The sequence below is a fragment of the Fringilla coelebs genome, assembly GCF_963513975.1.
Source record: "Fringilla coelebs genome assembly, chromosome: 12".
Taxonomy (NCBI): domain Eukaryota; kingdom Metazoa; phylum Chordata; class Aves; order Passeriformes; family Fringillidae; genus Fringilla; species Fringilla coelebs.
In genome coordinates, this window is record NC_140038.1 from 17022774 (window position 1) to 17046239 (window position 23466).

At 40.4% G+C, this 23466-nt stretch overlaps 1 protein-coding gene across 1 annotated transcript in view; it reads left to right on the forward strand.

The window, feature by feature from the left end:
* MCTP2 (multiple C2 and transmembrane domain containing 2) overlaps positions 1 to 23466 on the forward strand; it is a 99547-nt gene that overhangs the window by 68334 nt on the left and 7747 nt on the right. The window contains exons 17-18 of the mRNA XM_084213731.1: positions 10794 to 10916; positions 13764 to 13805. Of these exons, the coding sequence (XP_084069857.1) occupies positions 10794 to 10916; positions 13764 to 13805 (165 nt within the window). The remainder of the gene's footprint in view (positions 1 to 10793; positions 10917 to 13763; positions 13806 to 23466) is intronic.

Here is a 23466-nt window from a genome sequence, read left to right on the forward strand (position 1 = left end):
GTTTAAAGCTGAATTTGATGAAGAGTCCTCCTTTTAATTGGGAAGTGCTCATGGTGTGGTCTCCATCCCTTATTGCTGGGCTGGTGCTTCCCCAGCACCAGCTACTGTGGGGCATTCTGCTATTTACTCCCAAAATTTTCCTCTCCTTCACTAAGTCTGATTAGCATTTGAGTTCTCTTGGTCCATATAACCTGAAATAAAATTGCTTTCAGAAAACTGGGAAAGCTCAAGGCAGGAAAGTTTTCCTGCCTCTGAAGCAAATTCCCCCCCTGACAAGTACCTGTCAGTGTGGTAAAAAAACAGTGTCACTGGTTTTTTGAAGCAAAAGAGAAATTTGCCCAGTGGATCAGAACCACTTAAAAGAACCAGTTTATTATTTGGAAGTCCCGATATTTAAAATAATTTTCATTTGCAAAGGAAAGCTGCTTTTGCTTGGAAAGTACTTTAAGGGCAAGGGATGGCAAAAAAGGTAAATGTTATTGAGAGAGAAGAAGCATAGCTCCTCCCCAGGAGAACCTGGGAAGATTTAATATTTCTGCAGCAAGGCTGTGGTATCCTCACGTTCACAGCAGGGCAGCATTACTGTAAAACAGGAGTGGAATTTGACCCATCTTTTTCCAAATGCCCGTTCCTGTTTCACAGGCAGATGTGAGTGTGTCCTGTTTCACTGCAGCTCACGCAACGTGACAGGTCCTGCCGACCAGAGACCCTTCCTGTAGTTATTTTTTCTGGTGGATCAGAAGCTTTTCAATTTGATAGTGTCTGTGTTTTTGCTAGTCTTGCAGCATCTAAATGTGTTGGTGTATCAAATCCATTTCACACATAAATGTATAAATATGACCTATATAAATATACATATATTCAATGCCTCTTTTCTAGACTCTGAGCAGATGAGTAATACAGCTGTTCAAAGGAGAAAAAGATTTTTTCTTTCTTTCTTTTTTTTTTTTTTTTAAAGCCCTCTTGGCTCTGAATCGGAAATTGAGGAGCAGAATTCATCAAGTGTATTCTGATCGTTCTCAGATGGGTAGTTCCTCCTTCCCTTCCTGCATAGCATGTTCCTTTGCACTGTTGCTATATTACATGAAATGTTTCATCTGTATATAAAAATTAAAAATTCAAACAAAAATCTGGCCCACATGAAGAACAGGCCCTTTGGGCATATGGTTCATTATGCATATTCGTTTAATTACTAAAACACTTGGGATGTCTCTACTGCCCTTGCTTTCAACTTGTAAAGTTGGATCTGTTCTGCAGCACAGAATATGTTGAACAGGCATGTGTCATAAAGGACTTCAGTTTTCTCCTGCTTCAAACTCTATATAATGTTCTTGGCTGAATCGTTAGAATTTACTGATTATTAGTTCAATCCACTGCATCAAAACAGCATTTCGGGATCTCTTTTCTCTTAACACCTTCTCTAACCCCGAAAAAGCAAGTTTTACAGTGGTTCAGAGTTGTGTTTAGTGTTGAAGTAATGTGAGACTCAGGATTTAGATTTCAGGCACATTCCCTCAAAGCACCTAAAGCTGCATGTTGAAGCTGTATAACTTTTATTAGCTAGGAAGGGATTGCTGTGATAGTGTGACTTTAATTGATTTTCAGGGCAAACAGGTGGTGATGGTTTAGGCATCCCCCAGTCTCCTGCCATTCCTAATTTGGAGTTGCTCCTATAATAGCTTTATTAAAATAAACAATCTTCTGGCTTTAGTTTTACCTGAACAGCTGCCTGAAATTGCGGGAGTCTTGCAATTTTTTAATTTTTTTTTTTCTTAAGATTATTCTGTGTTTTGGAAAGCAAGATGCTACAGGTCTGCTGGTGGAAAATCTCTATTACATAGTCACGCTGTCAATATACAGGGGGTGTTTTTGTGTGTCACTGCTGTTAGCTTACAATGGTAACATATCTAGGGTATAATTACAGTGAGCCTCAGTCAGCTCCATGCATTTGTTCTGTAATGCAGCAATTTTGTCACACTGCAGATTATGAACCTGCTGGAATTGTTTAAGTGTTTTGTAATCACACTGTTCTGGTGTCCTGGGTGTGTGTCAGGTGTGGGGAGGGCTGGGGTTGTGAACTGCATTTCTCCTCTTCACTGTGGGAAATCTATCCCAGGCAGATAAAGAGACTTTCTGGGCTGGCATGGGGATGTGTTGGGGAATCCCAGGTACAGTTTAAGGACAGAGAATAAATAATCTGGAATTCTTAGCCTGAAAGGATGTAATCTCACTGCTTTATATATGCTTTAGAGGTGCTTTTAGATTTCTGAGTTTGTGGTCTTGGTTTACTGGTTTGGGATTTTTTAAAATTATTGTTTTGTTCCTTTGCTCTGTTTCAGTCTGGAAATGTTTTTTTTCTAGGACTGGAGGTTTTGGAATAGAGAGTACCAGGGAGTTTTGCACCAATGGTGCTACAATCATCTATTCCTCATTTGTCTGGGTTTACTGCCCAGTTAAGCCTGGTTTTTGATTTTTTCTTTTTCCCCCTGTGCCATAGCTGGAGATGCCAGGGAAGTAACCTTATGTGTGATTCTCACTGAACACAGTCTAATTTAACGTTTGCTTTATTAGAGAGCCCTTTTTCCTTTACCCATTCAACTCTAATTTACACTATGAACATGAAGGAGGAGTCATTAAAGTAGCTTAAACATAATCATTTAAGACTCACATTTGTTACCAATTGGAACCCAGTTGAGAGCCCAAATTTAAGAGCACTTCCACCACCACTCCTTCCACTGCTGAGCAATTACGTCACCATCTGTCCCTTGTTGCTAATGTTTCTCAAAATGTTAACAATTACATCTCCAATAAGTGGATATTTATCAGCTCAGCTAATGATAATTTTTTTTCATGACCCTTTTAAGGTGTTCACCTTATCCAGAATAAATAAAGTTTACCTATGTTTTTGACTTCTTTTAAATAGCACAAATATTTTTTTTTCTGGTACTTTTTGGAAGAATTATTTACCATAAGATCAGGCTTTTAACTTGCATAATGCCTGTCTTCCCTGCAAATAGATTATAACTTTGTGTATGAGAATAATTCCAGAGCTATGACCCTGCTGATAAACAAACCAAAACATGGGAATTTAAAATGACCATTTAATTTATCTACTATATAAAACAATAGATTTTTTTTTTTCTCTTGCATGTCACCCCCTCTTTGTTTTGGGATCTTCTCCAGTCACCTTGGTCTGTGATAGTAACCCCTTTAGAAATAGCATGCAGATTTATTCCCCTGCCCTATCCCCTGAGAATTACCCCAAAACATAGAAAATTGTTGTAATATTTTTTTTCTTTCTTTTTTTTTTTCCTCCTGATTTTAAGCTTTACTGCTTGAGGGTCTTAACTGTATTTTACTTGGCACAGGAAATGTAAAATACGTTAGATAAAAGCATGAGGGAAAAATTAGACCAGTCAGCATGTTGGCAAACAGCTATTTCTTCAGTGTCTGCCGCCTAAAAGGATTTGAAATCTTTTACTCTAAAACTGTTGTACATACATAAATATAGAACCCAAAACTCCTGTTGGAGCTGATTTTGGTTTAACCTCTTATAGGGATTAGGGATAAAGTAGGAGCCACAAGAAAATTGGACAGGGGCACCCACTAGACTCGTGGGTATTGGCTTTGAGGGTTAAATGCACTTATTTTAAAGGACAGAGGTGACACCCCCAGGAATGCACCCCTTCGTGGTGGAAGTTATCATCCACACTGACCAATGTGCCAGGCATTTGTTAAATAGCTGGAATGCAATATAGAAATCTTAAATTACAAACAGGCTTTACAGGTGATGAGTTCAGTGAAATAAATTTAGGCTTAGTGCCTCTTCCATAACCTCCTCATTGCAGAAATATATCCATGGATCTTGGTTCCACTTTTCTAGGCTGGGTAACCTCATTAACGTAACGAAAATAATCAGAATAAAAGAGAACCATCGCTTTTTAATTAGCTTAGTTCTTGTTTTGTTGTTATCTCTTTCTGATCCCAAGCATTGTTACGAGTAGGGGATAAATCCATTGAAGGTGTTAATGACAACAGTAATTCAGGCTCAGAGTGGGGACATTTTGTAAGTGTTTGCAGTCTTGAGTGTAGCATCCCAACCTTCCCTGATGGAGTTTCCGACGGCAGTGTCCCAAGAGGATGGTGGAGAACAGATTGCAATATTGTCAGCTCTTCTGATTTCTCTGCGACTTTTGCAGAACATGCTTCTTCTTAAAGCACCATTTCTTAAGAGTCCTGTGATTGCACATGAATCACAGCTTTCATTTAAAACACAAATGAGTCTCTACTTCCTACCAGCAGCAGAGAAAATGAGATCCCCCTGAAGAGTCTAAATCAGGCAATGACAAAAAAGGCCCTAACACATATTGACTTAAACAGTATGAGTTTCTTCGCGTGTTTTTGGGACTATTTTTATTGGTTTTGCATCTCTTTTTTTTTTTTTTTTTTGTTGGGAGTGGAGAACATAGTTTTTTTTTACTTTTGCTTTTGAATATTTTGTAAAATTGTGACTATTCTGACCAGAGTTGCCATCCTCCTCCATAGGCTTTATTCTTTTACTCCTTTTTCTTCTTGAATCCTCACATGAGATGTAAATTGTCAAGCACTAGCTAGGCACTTCCTAACAAGTTGGACCCCCCTTTTCCTCCTCGAGCTCATCCTGGGCCATTCACTCAGCAAGATGCAGTTGGGAAAAGAAGAGTTGGCACATGGATATGGGAGCAGGACATGGCTTTGTGTCATTTAGCCTGTGCAGACAACTGGGTTGGGCTACCATGGCTGGTTTGTTTTCCAAGGCATTACTTGAGGAAAAAACCCATTAACTTCATGGCCATGGTAAAACAAATTGTGCAAACATATCCTTTATTTCTACTTCTTGGTTCTGTGCAGCCACACGTTAGGCAGACTGAGGTTTTTTGGGGCACATTTTGATTCTTTGGTTTGGCTCTTGGGATGTTGAAGTGGATCTTTTGCGTCTTTGTTTTTGGATTCCGGTCATGCTCACACTTACTTCAAAGAGCTTTTTGCCTTCTGGTACACCCTTAAAAAATTAGTGAGTTATACGCTGGTGTGTGGAGCAACACAGAGAGGATTTGTAATGTGGCATAAATATTTAAAGCCCTCCATTCCTTCAGGTCATTTCTGATTTTGGTCGTTGCCGTTCAATACAGAGCACGTTCCGTGCCGCCGTTGAGATGCTCCCCGTTCTTCTGCCGGGGACACAAAAAACAAATTGAATCTAAAGTAAATATGTTTCTTCTGCCAGTGCTGGTTTATTTAAATGTAATTTCTCTTCCTGCCACGTTCTCCAGCACAGCATTGCAATGAGAGAGTGACTCTGCTCAGAACTGACCCTCCTTGAGCTCCAGTTTTGTGGCTGTGAAGTGCAGTAAGAGCACGCTGTGAGGTGAGGGAGCATCAGCTGAATGTGGGAAGGAGAGTATCAGCCACAGTGACCCTGGAATACATCTTTGGCTGAGGATCTTTAGTGGAAAATACATGCTACGTGGTTTCCTCAACCTTTTTTTTTGCCTTGAGATGGGGTTGTATTAAGATAATTTCTATTCTTTTTCATAACTTCTTTTTTTTTTTAATGCTCTCACTATTCCATGCAAAGCCAGCCCAAGAGCACAAGCCTCATTGCTGCACTCCAGTCAGGCTGGGCCCTCACCAGGCACCCTGAGTTTTGTCAGTGGAGGCTCAGCACTGCTGTGTTCCTGTATCCATATTGCCCATATCTGGAAGAGATGTCTCCATATGCACAGCTATATATGCACATATGCACAAACGTACTGCTCTCTGTGAGTATGTTCATTCTCTCCTCTGCTCTTGTACTCTCCCTGTCTAAGGGCAGGAATAAGTATCTGTCAGAAATAATTTGTTGTAGACAGGCTTATTGCCTCCAAGGGATTCGAGTGCCCTTTTGGGGAGCCAGTATCTTATGCTATTGGCTAATATCCTGTATTTTGTTTGGAGCAGAGGGACTGAAAGCCTAGAAACCCCCAAAAATTAGAGAATTCATCCCTGAATATTTATTCTCAAAAAATTTCTCCTTTTTTATGGAGTTCATTTTTGCGTACATGGCAACTTGAAAGTGTGTAGCCCAGAAATCAGTTAAAAATACAGAAATCCTCTCCCCTGTAAATAAGGGGGAGCATGTCTTTCTGTTTCAAATCAAATTCACTGATCTGGTTTAGTGTAGCTTAGTTCAAAACCGAACTTGGACGTTCACAGCAGTATCAGCCCAAGTTTTTCTCGTGCCTTCACAAGTTACACAGAACGTGTTTATAAATCGCGAGGAAACTTTTGATGAGGCTGTTAGAAGTTTAGAGTTCAGTTAAATTGTGGGTTTTGAAACTAGGAGTTTCAAACAATATTTTTCACAGCTCTGCTGATGAGGCATTTCATTAGCATTGGAGCCTGCACTGACCAAGAAAATAACTTTAAACCATGGGTTCCTCGCATGAATTTAATCTCCTTTCACTTTTATTTCTTCCATCTGATGGAATGTATCACTCTCCTCCCATCACTGGTGTTGTCCAAGAGTTATTCTGTCACACAACACAGCATCCCTCACTGCACCACAAAGGCTTGCCAGGTCAAAAAGAGCCTGTTAATCTTACAGTTAGAAAAACCGTAATTACTGCGTAGAAAAATCAGGCAGAAAATCCTATCTTGTGCTAGGTTTCTAAGCCTCTTAAAACTGTTCTATCCCATGAATGTGGGTTTGCTGGTGACAAATGTTTTATGGGCATATTTTAGTAGACACCCGTCTAAAATCTGGTCTTAATAGTCAGATGCTAAATTGGAACCAGAGCGGCAGAAAAACCAGATTTGAAACGTGTTTCTAAGGGTTTGTTTTTACTTTCAGTTGAGACTGCCTTCTCTCATCTTTTGTGCTGCTGTCAAAAGGGCCACTCTCATGGTTGTTCAAACTCCATGCTTCTTGACAGGAACAGTTGGACCCCTCTTCAATGATTTTCAGATGAAACGGCTCCCAAACCTCCAGAGCTTTAACTTGTAGTTATTAGGCCCTTTGAAATAGCAACACATTAATCAGCTGAAATCAAGTGGTCCTTTCTCCAAGGCTGTGATATTGCTGTTGTCTTTTAGGTAGAGCTCTAGTCTAAATATTAGTTTCAAGAGCTCTTTTTCTTCTTTCTTTCCCTCAAGCTAGGTCTATCCCATTCCTGTTTCTATTTTGATCATTGTTTTAGAATGCTGTGAATTAAAGTGCTCACTTCTATAATAGGCTTTTATACTCTCAAACTGCATTAAAAGGAGTAGTGTAGAAAACTCGCTTCTGCTACTTTAACTCTTAGTTTAGAAATTGGCTGCTCTCCTTTTAACTTCCCCCACGAACAGTGTGAAGCCCAGCAGAAAAAGTATCAATTAATGTAATGGATTGTGTCTGACAGGACTTGGTCTAACAACAAGAAACACTGAAGAAAGGAATGGTTTATTGAAACTGGATCATTTGAAGCAGGGCCATGGCTTGTGTCCTTGACTTCTGTGGTACTGGGAAAGTGATCTGAACCTGTTAATGGATTCTCTTTCTAGTTTATGCATTAGGCAAAAGCAGACTGGGGATGACAAGAAATCAAGAAGATACTCTTCCTTGCATTAGCTGTTATTTACATCAGCAGCTGAAGCATTCTTGAGTTTTGGCATAAAAATATTGATAAGAAAATAATTAAGGGAGCATAATTTAAGAATTTCTCCCAGGCATAAAGTATCACGGAGGGGAGAGTAAAAGCATGCCTGATGGAGGACCTTGTCATTTGGGGAGTGGGTATCCATGTCACAGGGCTGCTGGTGCTGTGGTCAGTGTCAGGGAGCTCCCTGAAAGTTGATAAAATAGGATTTGGGCCTGCTTGGGATCTGCTTTGAAAACTGATGCTGCAGAACTCCTCAGAAGGCTGTTAGAACAGCAGAAATATTTCTATTCGCTCTATAAACACACTCTGAACTTTTATTATGTACTGTATGTTCACAGCAATCATTTCCCATACCTCGGAGGCTAAATAATTTCTGAATAGCTAAATCAATTTGTCTTGTGTCTGTGTCGTGTCACAGTAATGAAAGTTCCCTGTACTGTGGCAATAGCAGCAAAGCAGCTCTTGTTAGGGAGATGTGGGAGCTCTATCAAAGCTTCACTGTCTGAGTTATAACTCAGCAGCTGATTAACCAGCCAGCATTAGAAAGGAGGAGACAGCATGCCTCAGCTACCCATTGAGCCTACAGTGAGATTTTGTAATGAAGTTTTATTTGAGGTCTGAAACTTAATAATACACAAAATGTACTGTAAGATCTAAAATCACCAGGGTCTCGACTTCGTAGCTTGCCTGAATGACCTGTGATTGCAAGGTTGTGTTGCACTTGCAGCCGAGCAGGGTGATGTTCACATAGGATGGTGACAGATGCACTAAAATTGGGTCAAGTCCTGCAACTGAGTGAATGAAGAGAGGTTCTTCAAGAGCTTCATTGACTCCTTGTAGGACTTTGCCTGGCTGGCTGCTGGTGGGGTCTTTTTGCTGTTTCAAGGGAAGGCTGAGTTTGCTCGTACCCCAGGGAGGTGGTGCAAATGGAACCCTCTCCCCTGAGCTGAGGCAAATGTTTTGAATTAATATCTGGAAATGGGAATTTCTATGAAAGGAATTTATGTAAGGATTGGATGTATGTTTATATGTATGCATTTTTTTTTAATCTATGTGTGCCTGAGGAAGATAGCTGTGGAGATATGTACAATAACTGGTCTTTGTTCTTTGAAGTAACATTTAGAGTAGGACAGAAGCTGTTATCACCTTCACTTTGTCTGAAAAGACAAGCATATATTCATCCAAGGCAGTTGGAATAGCTTCAGAGGAACTTGTTCAGGTTAGAACTTTTCATTTATGGAGAATGTTTTAGCTGGGAATATCAAAACTATTGAAGGTTTTATTAGCTAAAGTTATGCAAGACTCCTATAAGAAAAATCAAGTACCAATTCTTGTCCTGGATTCATGTGTTTCTGTTGCCTTGCTTACATATGAGATGTGGCTGTGTGAATCATTATCACTTCTAATTTTTTAGTATGTTGAACAACAGGATCAAAAAAGGGGAAAAAAAACCCCCAAACCCAAATCATCTTCCACATTCCTGTGCTGCAAATCAATAGCATGGGGATATATTTCCTGGATGTCAGCCCATTTTATAAATGAATATATCTTGAAGATTGCTTTACAGGCCAACAAATGCCAAGAACAGGATGACAGCTGAATTCCTTGCATAGCAACAGCAAACATGAAATCAGGTGCACTCCAGAAAATGCAAGTGCTCTTTGGGCAAGGTTATGGATGCAGGCATTGTTTCTTGGTTTATGTTTGGCCCATGGTAGGTATTAACTGGCCATTTGTCTGACATCAGGCAAGTCTTTTTTTGTTTAAAAAGTTAAAACAGCTGCTGTCCTATGGGGGTGTAAATTCTCACACTGCTGAATGCAATGGGAAGTGTTTCTTTGGTGCAGTGTGGTTACACTTCCAGGTCCATAACACAAAATACATTGCTGTAAATATCCCATTCTACAACTGCCAGCATTGTCTTTACATGTAGTATTTGGCAAGCCAAGGATGAGGGGAGGTAGAGATTTAGTTTCCTCATCACCCATAGAGTTTTCCCTTTGTTGTTGTTTGAGATACTTCTACTGGATCAGACTCATTTCCATTTACCTGTGTTGTTCTAAAAAATGTGATTGTTATTTCTGATCAAGCCAGTTTCTTTTGGGGAAAGAAAAATGAGAAAAATGTGTTTGTGCCTTGTCTTTGAAGGAGATTGCTTAAAATAGCTTCAAGTTGCTACCAGCATTAGGCAGTTCTTCTGGAAACACTATGTATGAGTAGAAAAGGAAATGGGATCACAACATACATTTTATGGCAGTTCTGGATTTAGTTTATTAACTTTTCATTGCCAACCCCTCCAAGTTTGCAGTCTGTTCAGGTGTTGTTGGTCCTTGTAAGATAGGATTGCAGTTTGGCTCGATGCATTTTTTTTGAAAAATCCGGTGTGCTTTTTAGATCCCCTTCATGTTATTTGTGTTTTTCAGATTCCAGTTTGGCTTCTGGTTTTGCTTCTAGTGGGCTTTGTCAGATACCAGTCCAAACACACAGACTCATACTGGTTTTTGGGAAAAGAGACTCCAAACAACCAGTGAAATCAGAATATGCTGTGCTGAAAAATGGCAAGAGCATGAGAATGGAGACTAGGCTGACTGGATCCCTTTCCAAAGCAAGGAATCATGTGCAGCCTAAGGCCTTGCCTCCTGCAAGGTGACAGTCCTTGCTCTGTGCTGCTGTGCCAAGGGTATAGATGGATTAATGGTGAAGATGCTGATCATCCCCTGTGGAATGACAAGGAAGCTCCATGGCTCCTGTTGCACAAGAGGAAAATGCTCTTCCCTAGCCTGGGAAAGACCCCCTGGAAGTGAGAGTTTGATGAGTGGAGCAGGTTTACCTCTCTAAGTGCATCTGCTGTACACCAGCATTAAGGACAAAAGGTTTTCAGGCTGGAGGGATCCCAGGAAGGAGTGGAGAAGCCTTGGGCTGACCTCATGTTCATGGCTTCTCCTTCCTCAGGTACTGGGGAGGAGAAGCCAACAAGCAGCAGGCTAATGAATTCACACAGAACAGAGGGAGCAGATTTCTTTGCCAAAATAATAATAATCTGGGTGGTGTTAGCAGAGATTCAAGGATGAATGTGCACAGTGATAAAGACTGACAGCCTTTCTTTCTCTTTCCACACTTGTCTGTATTCTCCAGGTGTTTGTGGTCACCGTCTGGACCGTGGAGCTGTACATGGTGCCCCTGGCTTTGCTGGTGCTCTTTGCATACAACTTCTCCCTTGTCACAACAGGGAAGGTCAATAATGCCCAGGATGCCCAGGCAAGTAGAGTGGCAAGCAGAGTAACATTTCTGGCAGCCCCAGTTTTCCCTGAGCGAAGTGTCACACGCTCCAACGGCGTTGAGTTGGTTGTGTAGCTAAACAACACTCCTGTTTCAAAGTTACTGAAAAGAAACCTCAACCCTCTCAATTTTCATTATTCAATTAGAGCAATAAACCACTCAGAGTAGTTGGAGAAGAAGATGAGTGTGTAGGAGGTGGATTTCGCTTACTAAATAACTAGAAATATATTTAAGTTGAATTTAAAAAGGTTTGCAAAGCAGCAAGTTCCTAAAAGCCCTTCCCCTCCTGCCATTGCACTCTGCAACACAATAATGATTTGTGTTTCACAGAGGAGGAAAGTCAATAGGATCCAAAAGAGAATACAGTTCTTTTCAGCCTTGTCCTGTGATCTGAGGTCTTTAGAAGTTTTTATTTCTCTTCCCCATCCTCAGCTCTTAAAGACCCAAAAATGTCTTTTTTTCGCCCCCAGAAATTTAGGCTTTGGTTTTTAACTTGGGAGAAAGAAAGGTTTAAGCACAGAAATTATCACCAAGTGTGACAAAGTGCTACTGTTGGGGTATGAAATGATTGTTTGATGTTGACCACTGTCTTTAACAATGGTAATTAGAGCTGGACAGGAGAGTAAATTCATGATTATCCATAATATTCTGTTTTAAAAAGTGAAATAAATACAGTAATGAAATGGAAGTCAAAGGATAGCTTCTTTCTAACTTTTGATTAAAGGATGATAGATGTTGGTAACCATGAAAATACCTTTAACTAAATGAGTCAAGTGGATTTTACATGAAGGCATAATATCCTAGAATAAAAAAATTAAATGGCAGGTTTATTAGTTTTAGTGTTTAATTTTGCTCCTGGTTTAGTTTTCATCCACTCCCCAGTGGAAAGATTCTTAGAAAACAGGAGAAGTTGCATTATCCAGACCAGGGGAGGCTTAATTTGAAAACATGGTAAAAGAAATGCCTTTCTTCAGTTTCAGCCAAGTCCAGAATAATGCAGAAAGATACTGTGTGTCTTCAGTGACTACTTGATTTCATCAAGAAAAGCAGAACTTCCCATGTGGGAGAATCCCAGGCAAACAGATGTTTTTGTTTTTAATACAAAAGACAGTAAAAAATAACAATAATAACCTACCCAGAAAAAAAAAATACACAGAGAGTGCCTTCCAGCCCCTTCCCTCATCCTGTGGTGAATTTGTTGCATGTTCAGGTGAGGAGAGTCTCACATAAGACAGAAAAATTGAGCAGAACATCAGATGGACACTGCAAAAAGGCTGTTTCTAAAAATACAGCTAATTGTGGTAATACTAAAGAAAGGTCCATCAGGAATTTGGCTCTTTTCCTGTGACACATTCTGTAAGCAGTGCCATGCCATGAAATTCAGGGGTGCATTTTGCATAAGCAAAATCACACGTCTGCCAAAGTGCTTTGCAGGATTGGGATCATATGGAACAAGTAGTCAAAGTGCCTTTAATATTACCTGATTCCTTTTTTATGTGTGTCTATGATTCTAACCATCTGTAGGTCAAAAATAGACAATCAGGTGCTAGCCCCAGTCACATCTGTCCTGCAGATGAGAAAAGGTTTTCTTCAAAATCCCAGTGCTTTTTACACAGTCATTTATTTGTTTTTTTGCTTCTTCAGGCCTTGGCTGGATATTCACTGCCTTTGGTTTTTGTGTGCCAGCACACACATTTTGTGTATACAGAGGAATGCAAGCAAGAGTCTTTGCAAAAGTGAACCTCAGTTTCTCTCTGATTTCTGTGCTATAAAATGTGAATAACAGTATTAACCTCGTACTCCTGATCCACTTGCCAGGAGGCTAAATTTGTGAATATTGGTAAAATGTTTTATGATTTACAGATGGGGAGCTTCTATAGAAATTTAAACCATGATCAGTGTTAATTCAGCTGCTCAGACTATTCCAAAGAGCCAAAGAATAAACCTGGCTATCTGAACTCCCAGTACCTTTTACATCCTAGATGAAACTGCTATTCAGGGGAAACAAAAAAATAATTAAAAACCCTGAAAGAGAAACACCCAACCCCCTAAGAAACCCTAAATTCAAAACATCTTTTTATTGTGATTCTTCACATTCTTTGCATGTTTGCTGTATTTAAACTTGTAGAACACAGATTCAAATGTAGCTATTAAATAACCAAGAAAAAAACCTGGAGGACCCTGTTAAAGGCTCAGCTTATTAAATACCTGAATTGAAAGCCAAGTGCTCCTAATTCCAAGCCTCTGCCAAGTCTTTTGTTTTTTGTCCTACCTGTCAGCACAGAAGTTAAAGGGAGGAAATAATGCTGCATAGAAATCTGACTGGGATTCTATGTGAGATTGATTATGTTCATACTAATGTGCTTTCTAAAGTCTAATGTTTCAGTAATGGCCCTAAAGGGAGGGAGCAGTCATTGTGGCAGTGGGGATGGAACAAGTTGAGTATAGAGTCCTCAGCCTTGACATACCAGTGGGTTCATTTGCAAGGCTGAGAACAAAGTTGTTTACAGATAGTAAATGTTGGCAATGTGTTTGAAAGCCTGTTGCCTTCAGATTACTGGACACAGCCACTAATGCTTTATTTAGACTTAAAATTTGCATAGGGTATTGCATGCTTTGTTCAGAATACCACAAAAAAGAAAGGTCCTTGAATGTAAAACACTCTTTTGGAAAGGAGAAAGTGGTGGGGTTTTTTATTGACTTTCAATAGAAGAGGGAGCAAATTGTACAGTGAAACTTTGTGGGAGTATCATAAGCTTCTTGAACATTGCCTGTCACTAAAAAAAACAGTGTTGTGTTTTGTAATATGCACATCTGCTTCTGCAGGAGCTTATGGGCTTGGATGAAGATGAGGATGAAGATGATAAGGTAAGCATATCTCACAACTGTGTTGAGTAGAATCAGAGAGAAGGTGGGAGAACACAAATAATCTCTCCCTAAATCTTCAGTTATTGTCTGTATTAACTGGGAAAACAGTTTTCAGCAGTTTGCTGCTTGGCAGGTTTGAAAGTAGGAAGGGGTTGGTTTGTGTAACATCCCAGAGTGGGGGTACCTGAGCAAGAACTGACTGTGAGCAGCCCCAGGCTGTGCCTGGCCTTGCAGTGGGCAGAAGCTCATGAATGTGCTCCTGCAGGGGTGTGTGTGGTGGAGGAGGTGCAAAGATGTACACAAGGATGTGCAATCCCCCCTCACTGCTGGTTGACATTCCCTACTAATGGCTTTCCCCAAAAGATTTGGCATTTCCACTTCAGTAGGCCAGAATTGGTGATTTGTGGAGGGCTGGTTAGAATTTTCTCAACATTTCTTTCAGAGCCTGGGAAAAAAAAAAAAACAGTTTTAGTTCAGCAGCTGAAATGTGGAAAGAATTGGAATTGGCAAGGCCTGTTTTTATTTTATTGGAACATACTTACTCATTCTTCTCACTGTGAAAAATTCATTGGATTTATTTCCAAGTTTATCAAACCACAGTGACAAATGATAAAAGGATTAGAGGGCATGACATATGAAGAAAGATTAAGAGAACTTAATGTATACAGCTTGAAAAAACATAAGTAAGTGAAGGAGGATCTGATAATCTATAAATACTTTAAAGCTAAAAGGTGAGGAATTATTTAACGAGCAACAGCATGCAAAGGAACATTAGCTGTTAGGAAGAAAATGTTCATGAGGGGATGTGAAACTTTCAAATTGCATACTAAGTTAATAAGACTCTTCTTGAATATTCTATGTTTTAAAAATGCTGCAGTGAAATTGTTGATCATTAAGAAGCAAATCAATAATGCAGCTAGCGAGTGCACCTTAACTCTTCTCAGTCACAGACCCTAGGATTGAAGCTCAGCACACTAATTGATGGGAATGGTTATTTAAATTTAACTTGCTCTTCTGCTGTGCTTATATTTTAATGAGCGACCAGAAATCTGTCAAAGTTGTAAAGTGAAGTTTAGGCAATCCAGCTGAATTACAGGTTTCTTGCAACACGCAGTAGTTGTTTAAGCGTTCTCATTTATAATTTACTTTTTGAATTGTAAAATTCGTCAAGTGAATGGACCGATATCTGAAACTCTTCAAAAGTTGCTAAGTGAAAGCTGCATTTTTTTCAGAAGAATACTGTGTATCTGTAGAAGTCAATAATTTCTATTTAGTGGGTACCTGGTTCTAGACACTTGTAAGTATTATTTGTGTGATGCCTAAAGGTGTAACTTATTCACCGGAAAAATCCCATTTACTTTTTTCTATTTTAATGTTCCTGTTTTTCCCTTGCAAGTGCTGAGGTGGGAAAAGAGAAGTAAGAATGTACTAAATAGGTATCAAACCCTCTGTTTCCCGTGGTGTGCAATAGATTCATTGCTGCTCAGATATTCTAGGTTACATTTACCCTACATTTAACTCCAGTGACTTTGGTTCTCTCTGTACAAATACAACTGGGTCACTTCAACATGGATTTAATGACTTTGGGTTTTTGTCTCCCCCCAAACGCTTCACTGTCATTCCCTTTCTTGGTTTATTTTAACTAAGTGTGCAGGTTTGGTGAAGCTCCTGGGAGTCAGCATTGAGCTGTTGATGGTTTGGCCCTTCCATTTTGTGATGGGAGCTGCCTCTGTCTCCATTCCACACAAACTCCAGGACTCTCTGACACAGAGAGCTGGTAGCACTGGCTAAGGCCTCTCACAGCAGATACCCCCAGCAGGCTTTCTCACGAAGATAACACTTTGCATCCCAACATTACAGTTGTTATGGATGGAATTCTGGCACAGAGTTGCCAGAAGAGACAATTGCCAGCCCCTACATTTGTCCCATGGCCAGTGCTGTGCAGAATTGCTTTAATGTCTTTAATGCCTTGTGTGTACCCCCATGCAGCAGAGATGGGCCACGCTTGCACTCCCATGACTTGCATCTTTAAGTACACTAGGTACATCTTTAATTACATTAAGTACATTCTAAGACACTTTTCCAAGTCTGAGGGTGGCCAACGCTCTCTGGGGAGGGTAAGAAAAATGTAATTTTATGACACTATCTCATGGCAATGTCAACATTTAAACAGACAAGTCTACTTTAAAAAGAAGTCTGTGTATTTTTTTTCCCTCCCTAATACAAGAGCTCCCAAAGTTGAAATCTGCTAGTTGGGCTGTGGTGTACGAGGTCACTGTTTCTGTTTCCTGTCATCCTGCTGTATCAAAATACTTGCACACAGAGCCCTTCTGGGTTCTGCTGCCTGTTAGACATAACAGACCGTGCTTCTGGGAATTGTAACACACCCTCGAAGAGATGAACTGTTTACAAATTATAAATACACAGACACTTAGTTCAAAAACCCAAGAGCAGATTAACTCCCTCCACCTAGACTATCTGTCTTAAATGACAGGGCTTAATTGCTGACTCCCCCATCCTTTCCCCCTCTGCCCTCCCCACATACCAGCATGGAGGGCTGTAAAAGATAGCAGTGCTCTGTCCCTTTGGCACCAGCTCTTCTGTGGATAAATGCCTTCTCGGATTTGTGCCATCTTGGACACAGAGTTCAGGCTGTGTCCTGTCAGCTCTGGGCTCTGTCAGCCTGAGTAAGGATTGTTTTAAAATTACATCACTGCAGCATCTTTGGTCTGCCAGTAAGAAGGTATAGACAAGCTGCATGCAACTCAGTTTAAGTTGTCTGATTGCTGACCAGTTCTATTTATTTTATTTTATTTTTTTTTCTGTTTCTGATAATGACTGTAGAGTTTCAAGAGCAGACAGTTTCCCTGTGAATGGTTGTGTCATAGCACCTGACTGAAAAGAGCCTTGGAGTCTTCTCCATTGTCTGAACAAAAGTTTACATCTCCACAACAGACAATTAATTTACTACTATTTTCATGTCTGGTAACTGATTCAAAAGAAAATCAGAGACAAAACTAAATCAACAGCAATTCCTGTGTGAAGTTTTTGTTGACTTTTTGGGGGTTTTTTTAAGAGTTTTTGTCCTGTGGTGAGGCAGTGTAGTCCTGCTTGGCTAGTGCAATGTAACAGGGAAGAATCAAATGATACTGTGGCTTTAAGCCAAGTTATTTGGCAACTTCCAAGAAATGTTTAGTATCTCATGTATTGGGAAAAAAACCAGAAGTGGAAGAAAATCACCAAAGAATAAAAATTCAATGCCTTTAATGTAGGAAATTCTATGTCAAAAATAGGTACCGAAGATATACAAAGTTTTATGAACACAATTCAAAAAGACTCCAGCCGAACAAATTAAAGTCAAATTCATCCAGTAGCAAAGAGCTGACATTTTCCATTTGAGTTAGATTCAGCATGTGGAAACCTTCCGTATGGATCTTATTTGTACGGGTGGATTACGATGAAAATTGCATTAATTTTCTCCGCAGTAAAGGTCAGTAATTGAAACATGAACCAAGAGTCTATTGTGTAAGATGCTATATCCCCATACTTAGGAAAGGTCATTCAAGACAATATCATCTCATTGTTTTCTTCCCTGGAAGTATAAATAATTTCATTAGTTTTTTCTTTTTCTCTTCAATACAACAATTGCAATATAATATTTCAACATCCCCCATTAAGATTGCTGAAGAGAAGTGATGGTAAGGACTTGAAAATGCCCCGTGATACACAGGGTATGTTCAGACTGGAGCATCCATGTCATCCACAAAACTATGGGCAGGAAGACCCAGTGCAGGGGTTGCTTTGGTTTTGCTTTGCTCTTTTCCTGGGAGCCTTCTTTGTACAAGAAACTGGAAGTTAAATGGTCTCTTGTTAAATCTCATTTGCACAGCAGCATTTTCTAGGGCTGGTCTTATCTGTAGGCATTTCATAAATTGGCACAGTTCTAATATCAGTGCCGTGAGCCACCCATTCATAGGTTTAGAGATGGTGGGGGAGAGGAGATGAAAGGAGGTTCTTGCAGAGGACTTTTAGATATCCTCACAAAGAAACCTCAGCAGCCCTATGGCACTCCAGAATTCTCCCTCTTAAGGAGAATCACCTACCTAGATGTAGGAAAAAGCCAACACTGCAATTTCTCTAAATCTCTGGAAAAATATTAAGTAGCACTAGGCAGGTCACTGGATCCAGCAGATGTGCCTCAGGGAGTTCTCCTCTCTTCAAAATTCCAACTGTTTAAAAAGTTGTTAAATTTTCTTTTGAATTGGTCAGATATATGAATAGATACCTCCTTCTGTTGTACCCCAAATTGCTGAAGATCATGACCTAGATTATAGATGATGATCCAGTAGTTTTAAGTCTAATAACCATGTGATTGTTCTTAAGTCTCACGTGTTTCCAGGAGAAAGCACTTATTTTGACAAAATTTATTTTCTTTCCCTTTCCAGTTTTTAAATGAAAGATGACTGGTGACTTTCTATTTCCATTCAGGATTGATTCTTGTTGCTTCTTAAGCATGTGTTCCTCACCTGGATTGTGTTTTATTCTATTGTGACTGCTGATTCTGCTCGAAAACTTGTGGCAATACCAGTGGGCTTTGGGTTGCTTTAAGTGTGTCTATGAAAACGTGAGCATGTACAGAAAATGCTTCTTAAGCCCCCTGCATTTCATGCCTGTGCATAGAGAAAGAAACTGAATTATGACCTAGGGTTTTTCACAAAAGATTCTTCTTGGGCTTGGCTTAGGAGACTTCTGCTGGTCCCCTGTGCATGGATGAGATTCGTCTAAAGCAGGCAGAAAAAGCTGAGGCATGGCTGGACAAGGCATGGAGTGGTCATCCTCTGCCCTCCAGGCAGTGTTCCCCAGCCTGAGCTGTAGGATGATGTGCTGTTGCTTTCCAAATGTGTCCTTTTAAGACCGACGCTGCTCCCCTTCCTACCAGTCTGAAGTGATTCTATTGGCTCTAGTGGAATTATTCCAGATTTCACACCTTTTTAACTGAGAGCATAAATTGACCTGTATGTGTTGCATTTCCTCTATTTGGTAATTATTTCAAGTACGCTCAGATCCGCTAAATTTCCACAGGCAGGCACATTTGCAGCATGGTGTTAATAAACAAAAAGATCCTGTGATGCACAGTTTGGGGGCCGCACGAGGCAGTTGCTCAGAGTTTGGCAGCCGTCCCCTCCGCGTGCCCGGCCTCCCCTCGACACGCAGCAGACTCTGCAGCTCGGGGCAGGGCAGTGACTCAGCAAGGCAGATTGCTGGGCTCCTCTCAGCAGCCTTTGGCTCCCACCGAAGGCAGGAGCCAGTTCAAGGTTGCTGTGGTGACTGTTTGCAAAGCTCTGCCTGGAATTCATTTCGGCTACCAAGAGACTGTCTGTCACTCCATGGCTGCCACCTCCCACAAGAGCTTCGTTCTGCTGCTAGACTGCAGCGTTAGTGAAGTGTTCCCTGCTGGCAACAGAGGCCAGTGGTCTGCTGTTTATGCCCAATAATAAAATCCTTTTGGTTTCAGAAGTTCTTCACGGACGAGTGTTTTGGCCCTGAGATGTTTTTTGGCACAGCTTTTGCTGGACACCGGTAAGGTCTGAGTTTTGTAGTCCAGCAAAGAGCAAGTTGCAAATTAAATCCAACTTTGCCCAGCTCTGCTTTTCCCTAAATAACTACAGCATGTTTTGTTGGTTTTTTTTTTTTAAGCAGAATAATAGCGGAGCAAAAAGGAATGCGTGCCTGAGCTATTTTCCTTTCTTTTCCTTTTCCATCAATCTTGTTTGTTGCTAATACACTGAAGAATTAATAACTGGTACATTAGATAAATCCTGGTAAAACATCACCCTAATGTGCTTGTAGCAGCAGTAGCATAATGAGACAGCTACTGTAAGAAAGCTAATCCTGAAAGTTAGGCCAGCCCAGGGCTAGGCAAACTAATTCTTCCAATCCCTGAAGAGATTCAGGATTTTCATTCCTGACCGAGCTGCCTGTATCCTGTTTTCTTCCTCCTTTTCATGAATCCATATTTATGTTTTCTCCTCCCCTTTTCCTCATCTTTGCCCCCAAGTGTTCCTCAGCTTTATATATTGTGTTCCCCTTGGCATGCCAGAAATCTGCTGATGAATACCACTTGTTTGAAAGTTGCATGCAAGATTTTTCTCTGCAAGTGTTTTCTATGAAATCCAAGTGAGCAAGTATTCTGTAGAACTTACCCATGGCTTCAAGCCTAACTTTTCCTTGTGTGCATATGATACTCGCAGTATACATCAGAAATACACTTAGAGAACAACAGCAAAATTTGTCTGTGCATTTGGAGCGTTGCTCGCTGGTTTGGATGTATCCAGAGGAAAAATATTTGAAGGATAGATTTAAAAAATAGGAAACAGCTTTCTGTAAAGATGAAAGCTATTAATCATTGAAACAAATGATCAAAAGAAGTTAGGGGATCTCCACCATCCAAGCTTTGAATTCTGTAATGGATGCTTGGCTAGAGAAGAAGCACTAATGGGTGGCATTTGGCCTTTGTTCCAGAGCAGATGATTGAAGAATTTTGCCTTCAGTGTCTTCCCCCATAACTCTTAGGATTTTCCCTCGCAAGACCAGCTCTGACTGCTGCAGCTCACCCGTGGAGAATTGCTGTGTGAGTGCTGGGGACATCCTGTCCTGGTCTGCCCCACATTTCCACTCTTTGAAAGTCTCAGCGTTGGAAGCCCCTCCATGCTGTGGTTGTGTGAAGGTTTCTTTGGCAACTGACCCTAAATGTCTCAGAGCAGCACGAGTTCCTTCTGGGGAAGGGAGATCCCAGAGCTGTGGTAGCTCTTTAAGTGTGTTTAGATGTCCTGTTTAACTGTTACATGTTTGAGAAATAGAAAAATCTAGGAGCATCTTCATGTACAGCAGCGATTTGGTGTCTTCATTTCTGAGTTCAAGTTGTGTATGTTAGCTGGAGACAAAAGACTTAATTTCTGAAATTGCTGGGTCTTGGTTGGAGTTGTTGGGGTTTTTTTTCCCTCCCCTGACATACTTAATCTTTTGTAAACCCCCTTTTGTGGTTTTGTTCAGGCAATTAATGTAGAAATGAAGGATTCTTAAATCAGGATATGCAAGGAAGAGTTGAAGTAACACACTGATTATACAATTAATTCTCAGTTGTAAATTCATTTTGATGGAGTTAATTCTTTCCCAGAGGCTGAAGACTAGTTTTGGTCCACCCACAGCGCTGTAATCAGCTAAGAAATAAAGGAAACAAAGGCCTTGAATTAATGGAAGTTATCATGACTGGTTTTAGAGAAATAATGCCAGAAACAGGCAGGATATTTAGTTTTCAATTCATGCAAAAGCTTCTGAGCTGTGATCTTAAACTATCGGTATCCAAATCCAATTTTCAAGCAGTTTAATACCTGGAGTCCAAAAGAAAGCAGAAAGGAATGACACCTGGAGGGGATGGAGAAGAATTGTCTGGGTGGTGGGACCTTGCACGGATGAGGAAGTGTGTTTAGTGGAAGATGATTTTGGATTCTTTCTTTACACTTTCCATGAACAAGACAGTATTCAAGTACAGCTCTCTCTATGGCAGTTGTCCAATTAATGATAAAGAGGTGATTGTCCTCCTGATGGACTCTTACTGCTTCTGACAGTGTTTTCTCAGGTGCTGGCTTCACAAAGCATAAACAACACTCCAAAACCTAAATAATTTGGAAAATCCCATTTGTTGTACTTCATTTGTCTGCTTCTCTGTTGCTTAACCAGTGACCTAATAATCCTGTCCACGTGTTTAGACTGCAGGTTTCCAGAACCCAACACCAATAACAAAGAAATGACGTTGACAAATTCCCAGGATTTTCAAACAATTATGCCCATCGTGCATACGCACAGTTGCAGCCTATTTTTCTCTCGAATAACTGATTTATAATTTACAAGGTTTTCTAATCCCAGTTTGTCTCTGCCTTTACACTGTTTGGCCATATTTTGCATCAGAAATGGAGAGCATTGTTGTCCAGGGGTGATTTTAGCATGCAGCCAGGTGAGCATGGGCATGCAGTTGTCATAACTTAGGGACTGGCAGTTTCTGGTTTATTTATTTTTATTTTATGCTCTGCTTCGTGGCTGCAGCAGGAGTTGTGTGTGTTGTGTTGGTTAAACTGTGTTATCACCACATCTCTGAGCTCCATGAGGACGTGTAAATGAAGTCAGCATGATGCAGGCAGAGCTGGCAGATGATCTGCCTTGCAGCTCTGGGCAGCAAGAGTAGGCTTGCCCTGCAATATCACTTTATTTAAGTGGTTTCTTTACCCCTCTGCCTGAATTTGGACAGAGTGAAATTCCCACTGTCTGGTTTTCCATGAGCTGCTCCTCAGCTTCTGCGTCCAGGTTTGGTGGGAAAAAAGCCAGCTATGGCTAAAGGACTGTTGTACCATTCCAGTGAGGAAATAGTTAAATATCATTTCAATGTGTCATTTACATTTGAGCCTAACGAGATTATAACTGGAGCTGTGTGAAAATGACTTTTTGGTGCTATTTTCACATAAACTGACTATTTATTTATTTATTTTGTTCTGGGGTTATTTCACACCCCAAGGGTTTCATTTTTGTTGGTTGTTTTATTAATGTAAAAATACTCATTTTCACACCCAAATGTGTGATTATTTAAAATGCTGCTTCTATTCATTGTGCACTGACTTGCAACCTAAAGGCAAATATTCAAATGTCTGGAGCTTGATAACTCTGTGGTGGTTTTGGCTGGCTTTTTAAACTCAAAAATTGCTGGGAAGAGAAATGGGCAGTAAGTAATTCAAAGTGGTATAAGGGCTGCATTCCCATGCCTGCCTCTCAGCATCCAGGGATGGGTCACAGGTTATTCCAGCACCCTCTGCAGAGTGGTGCCCTGCCTCTGCCAGCATGGTAGTGCCAAAATGCTGGAGCAAGAGCCCTCACCTCTGACTTTAGATAGCCTCTGACCCTGTCCTGCATGGAGGAGGAACGTGGATGACAACACAGAGGCAGAATTGCAGCAGCATTGATGCCAAAGTCTCTGGCCCTTGCTCATTCCCCACCCACCCTTTCCTCTACCTTGACTGGTGTGGGCCATGGAGAACAGGGATACAAAATGCTCTTTACCATCATCTCCCTCCTTCTCTGGGAACAGATTGGTTAAAACACAGCTTAAAACGTTTTGTTGGTTTGTTTTTTTGTTGTTTCTTTTTTTTTTTTTTCTAAATTGGACTGATTTTTAAGTGTCTAAATGTGATGTAAAATCAGTGTCCAGGGCTCTACATTTTGTAATAAGTGAATGTTTTGCTGATTTCTTGCAAGAATATCTGCAACCACGCCAATTTGCATGCCTGTATGTGTGTTAGATTGCTGGCAAAGAAATGCTGAATGCTGATAATTGTATACTGGTTTTCAAGCCTGATTTAAGTAATTTTGATTTTTAATTCATTCTGTGCTTCCTTTTTATTTCTGCACATGTGTAGTAATGTCCTGTAATGTTGTTGCCTAAAATAAGCAGTAAGAAATCAAGTTGAGATGGCCGCTGCAAAGGGAAAATGACATTTTTTCCTTTGATCCTTTTTTTTTCCAGTAAAAGAATAAGTCTCTGTATACAGAATGCTCAAAAAATATTGCATTCACTATCTTGCTGATAATTTATATACACAAACCAGCGTGGCTG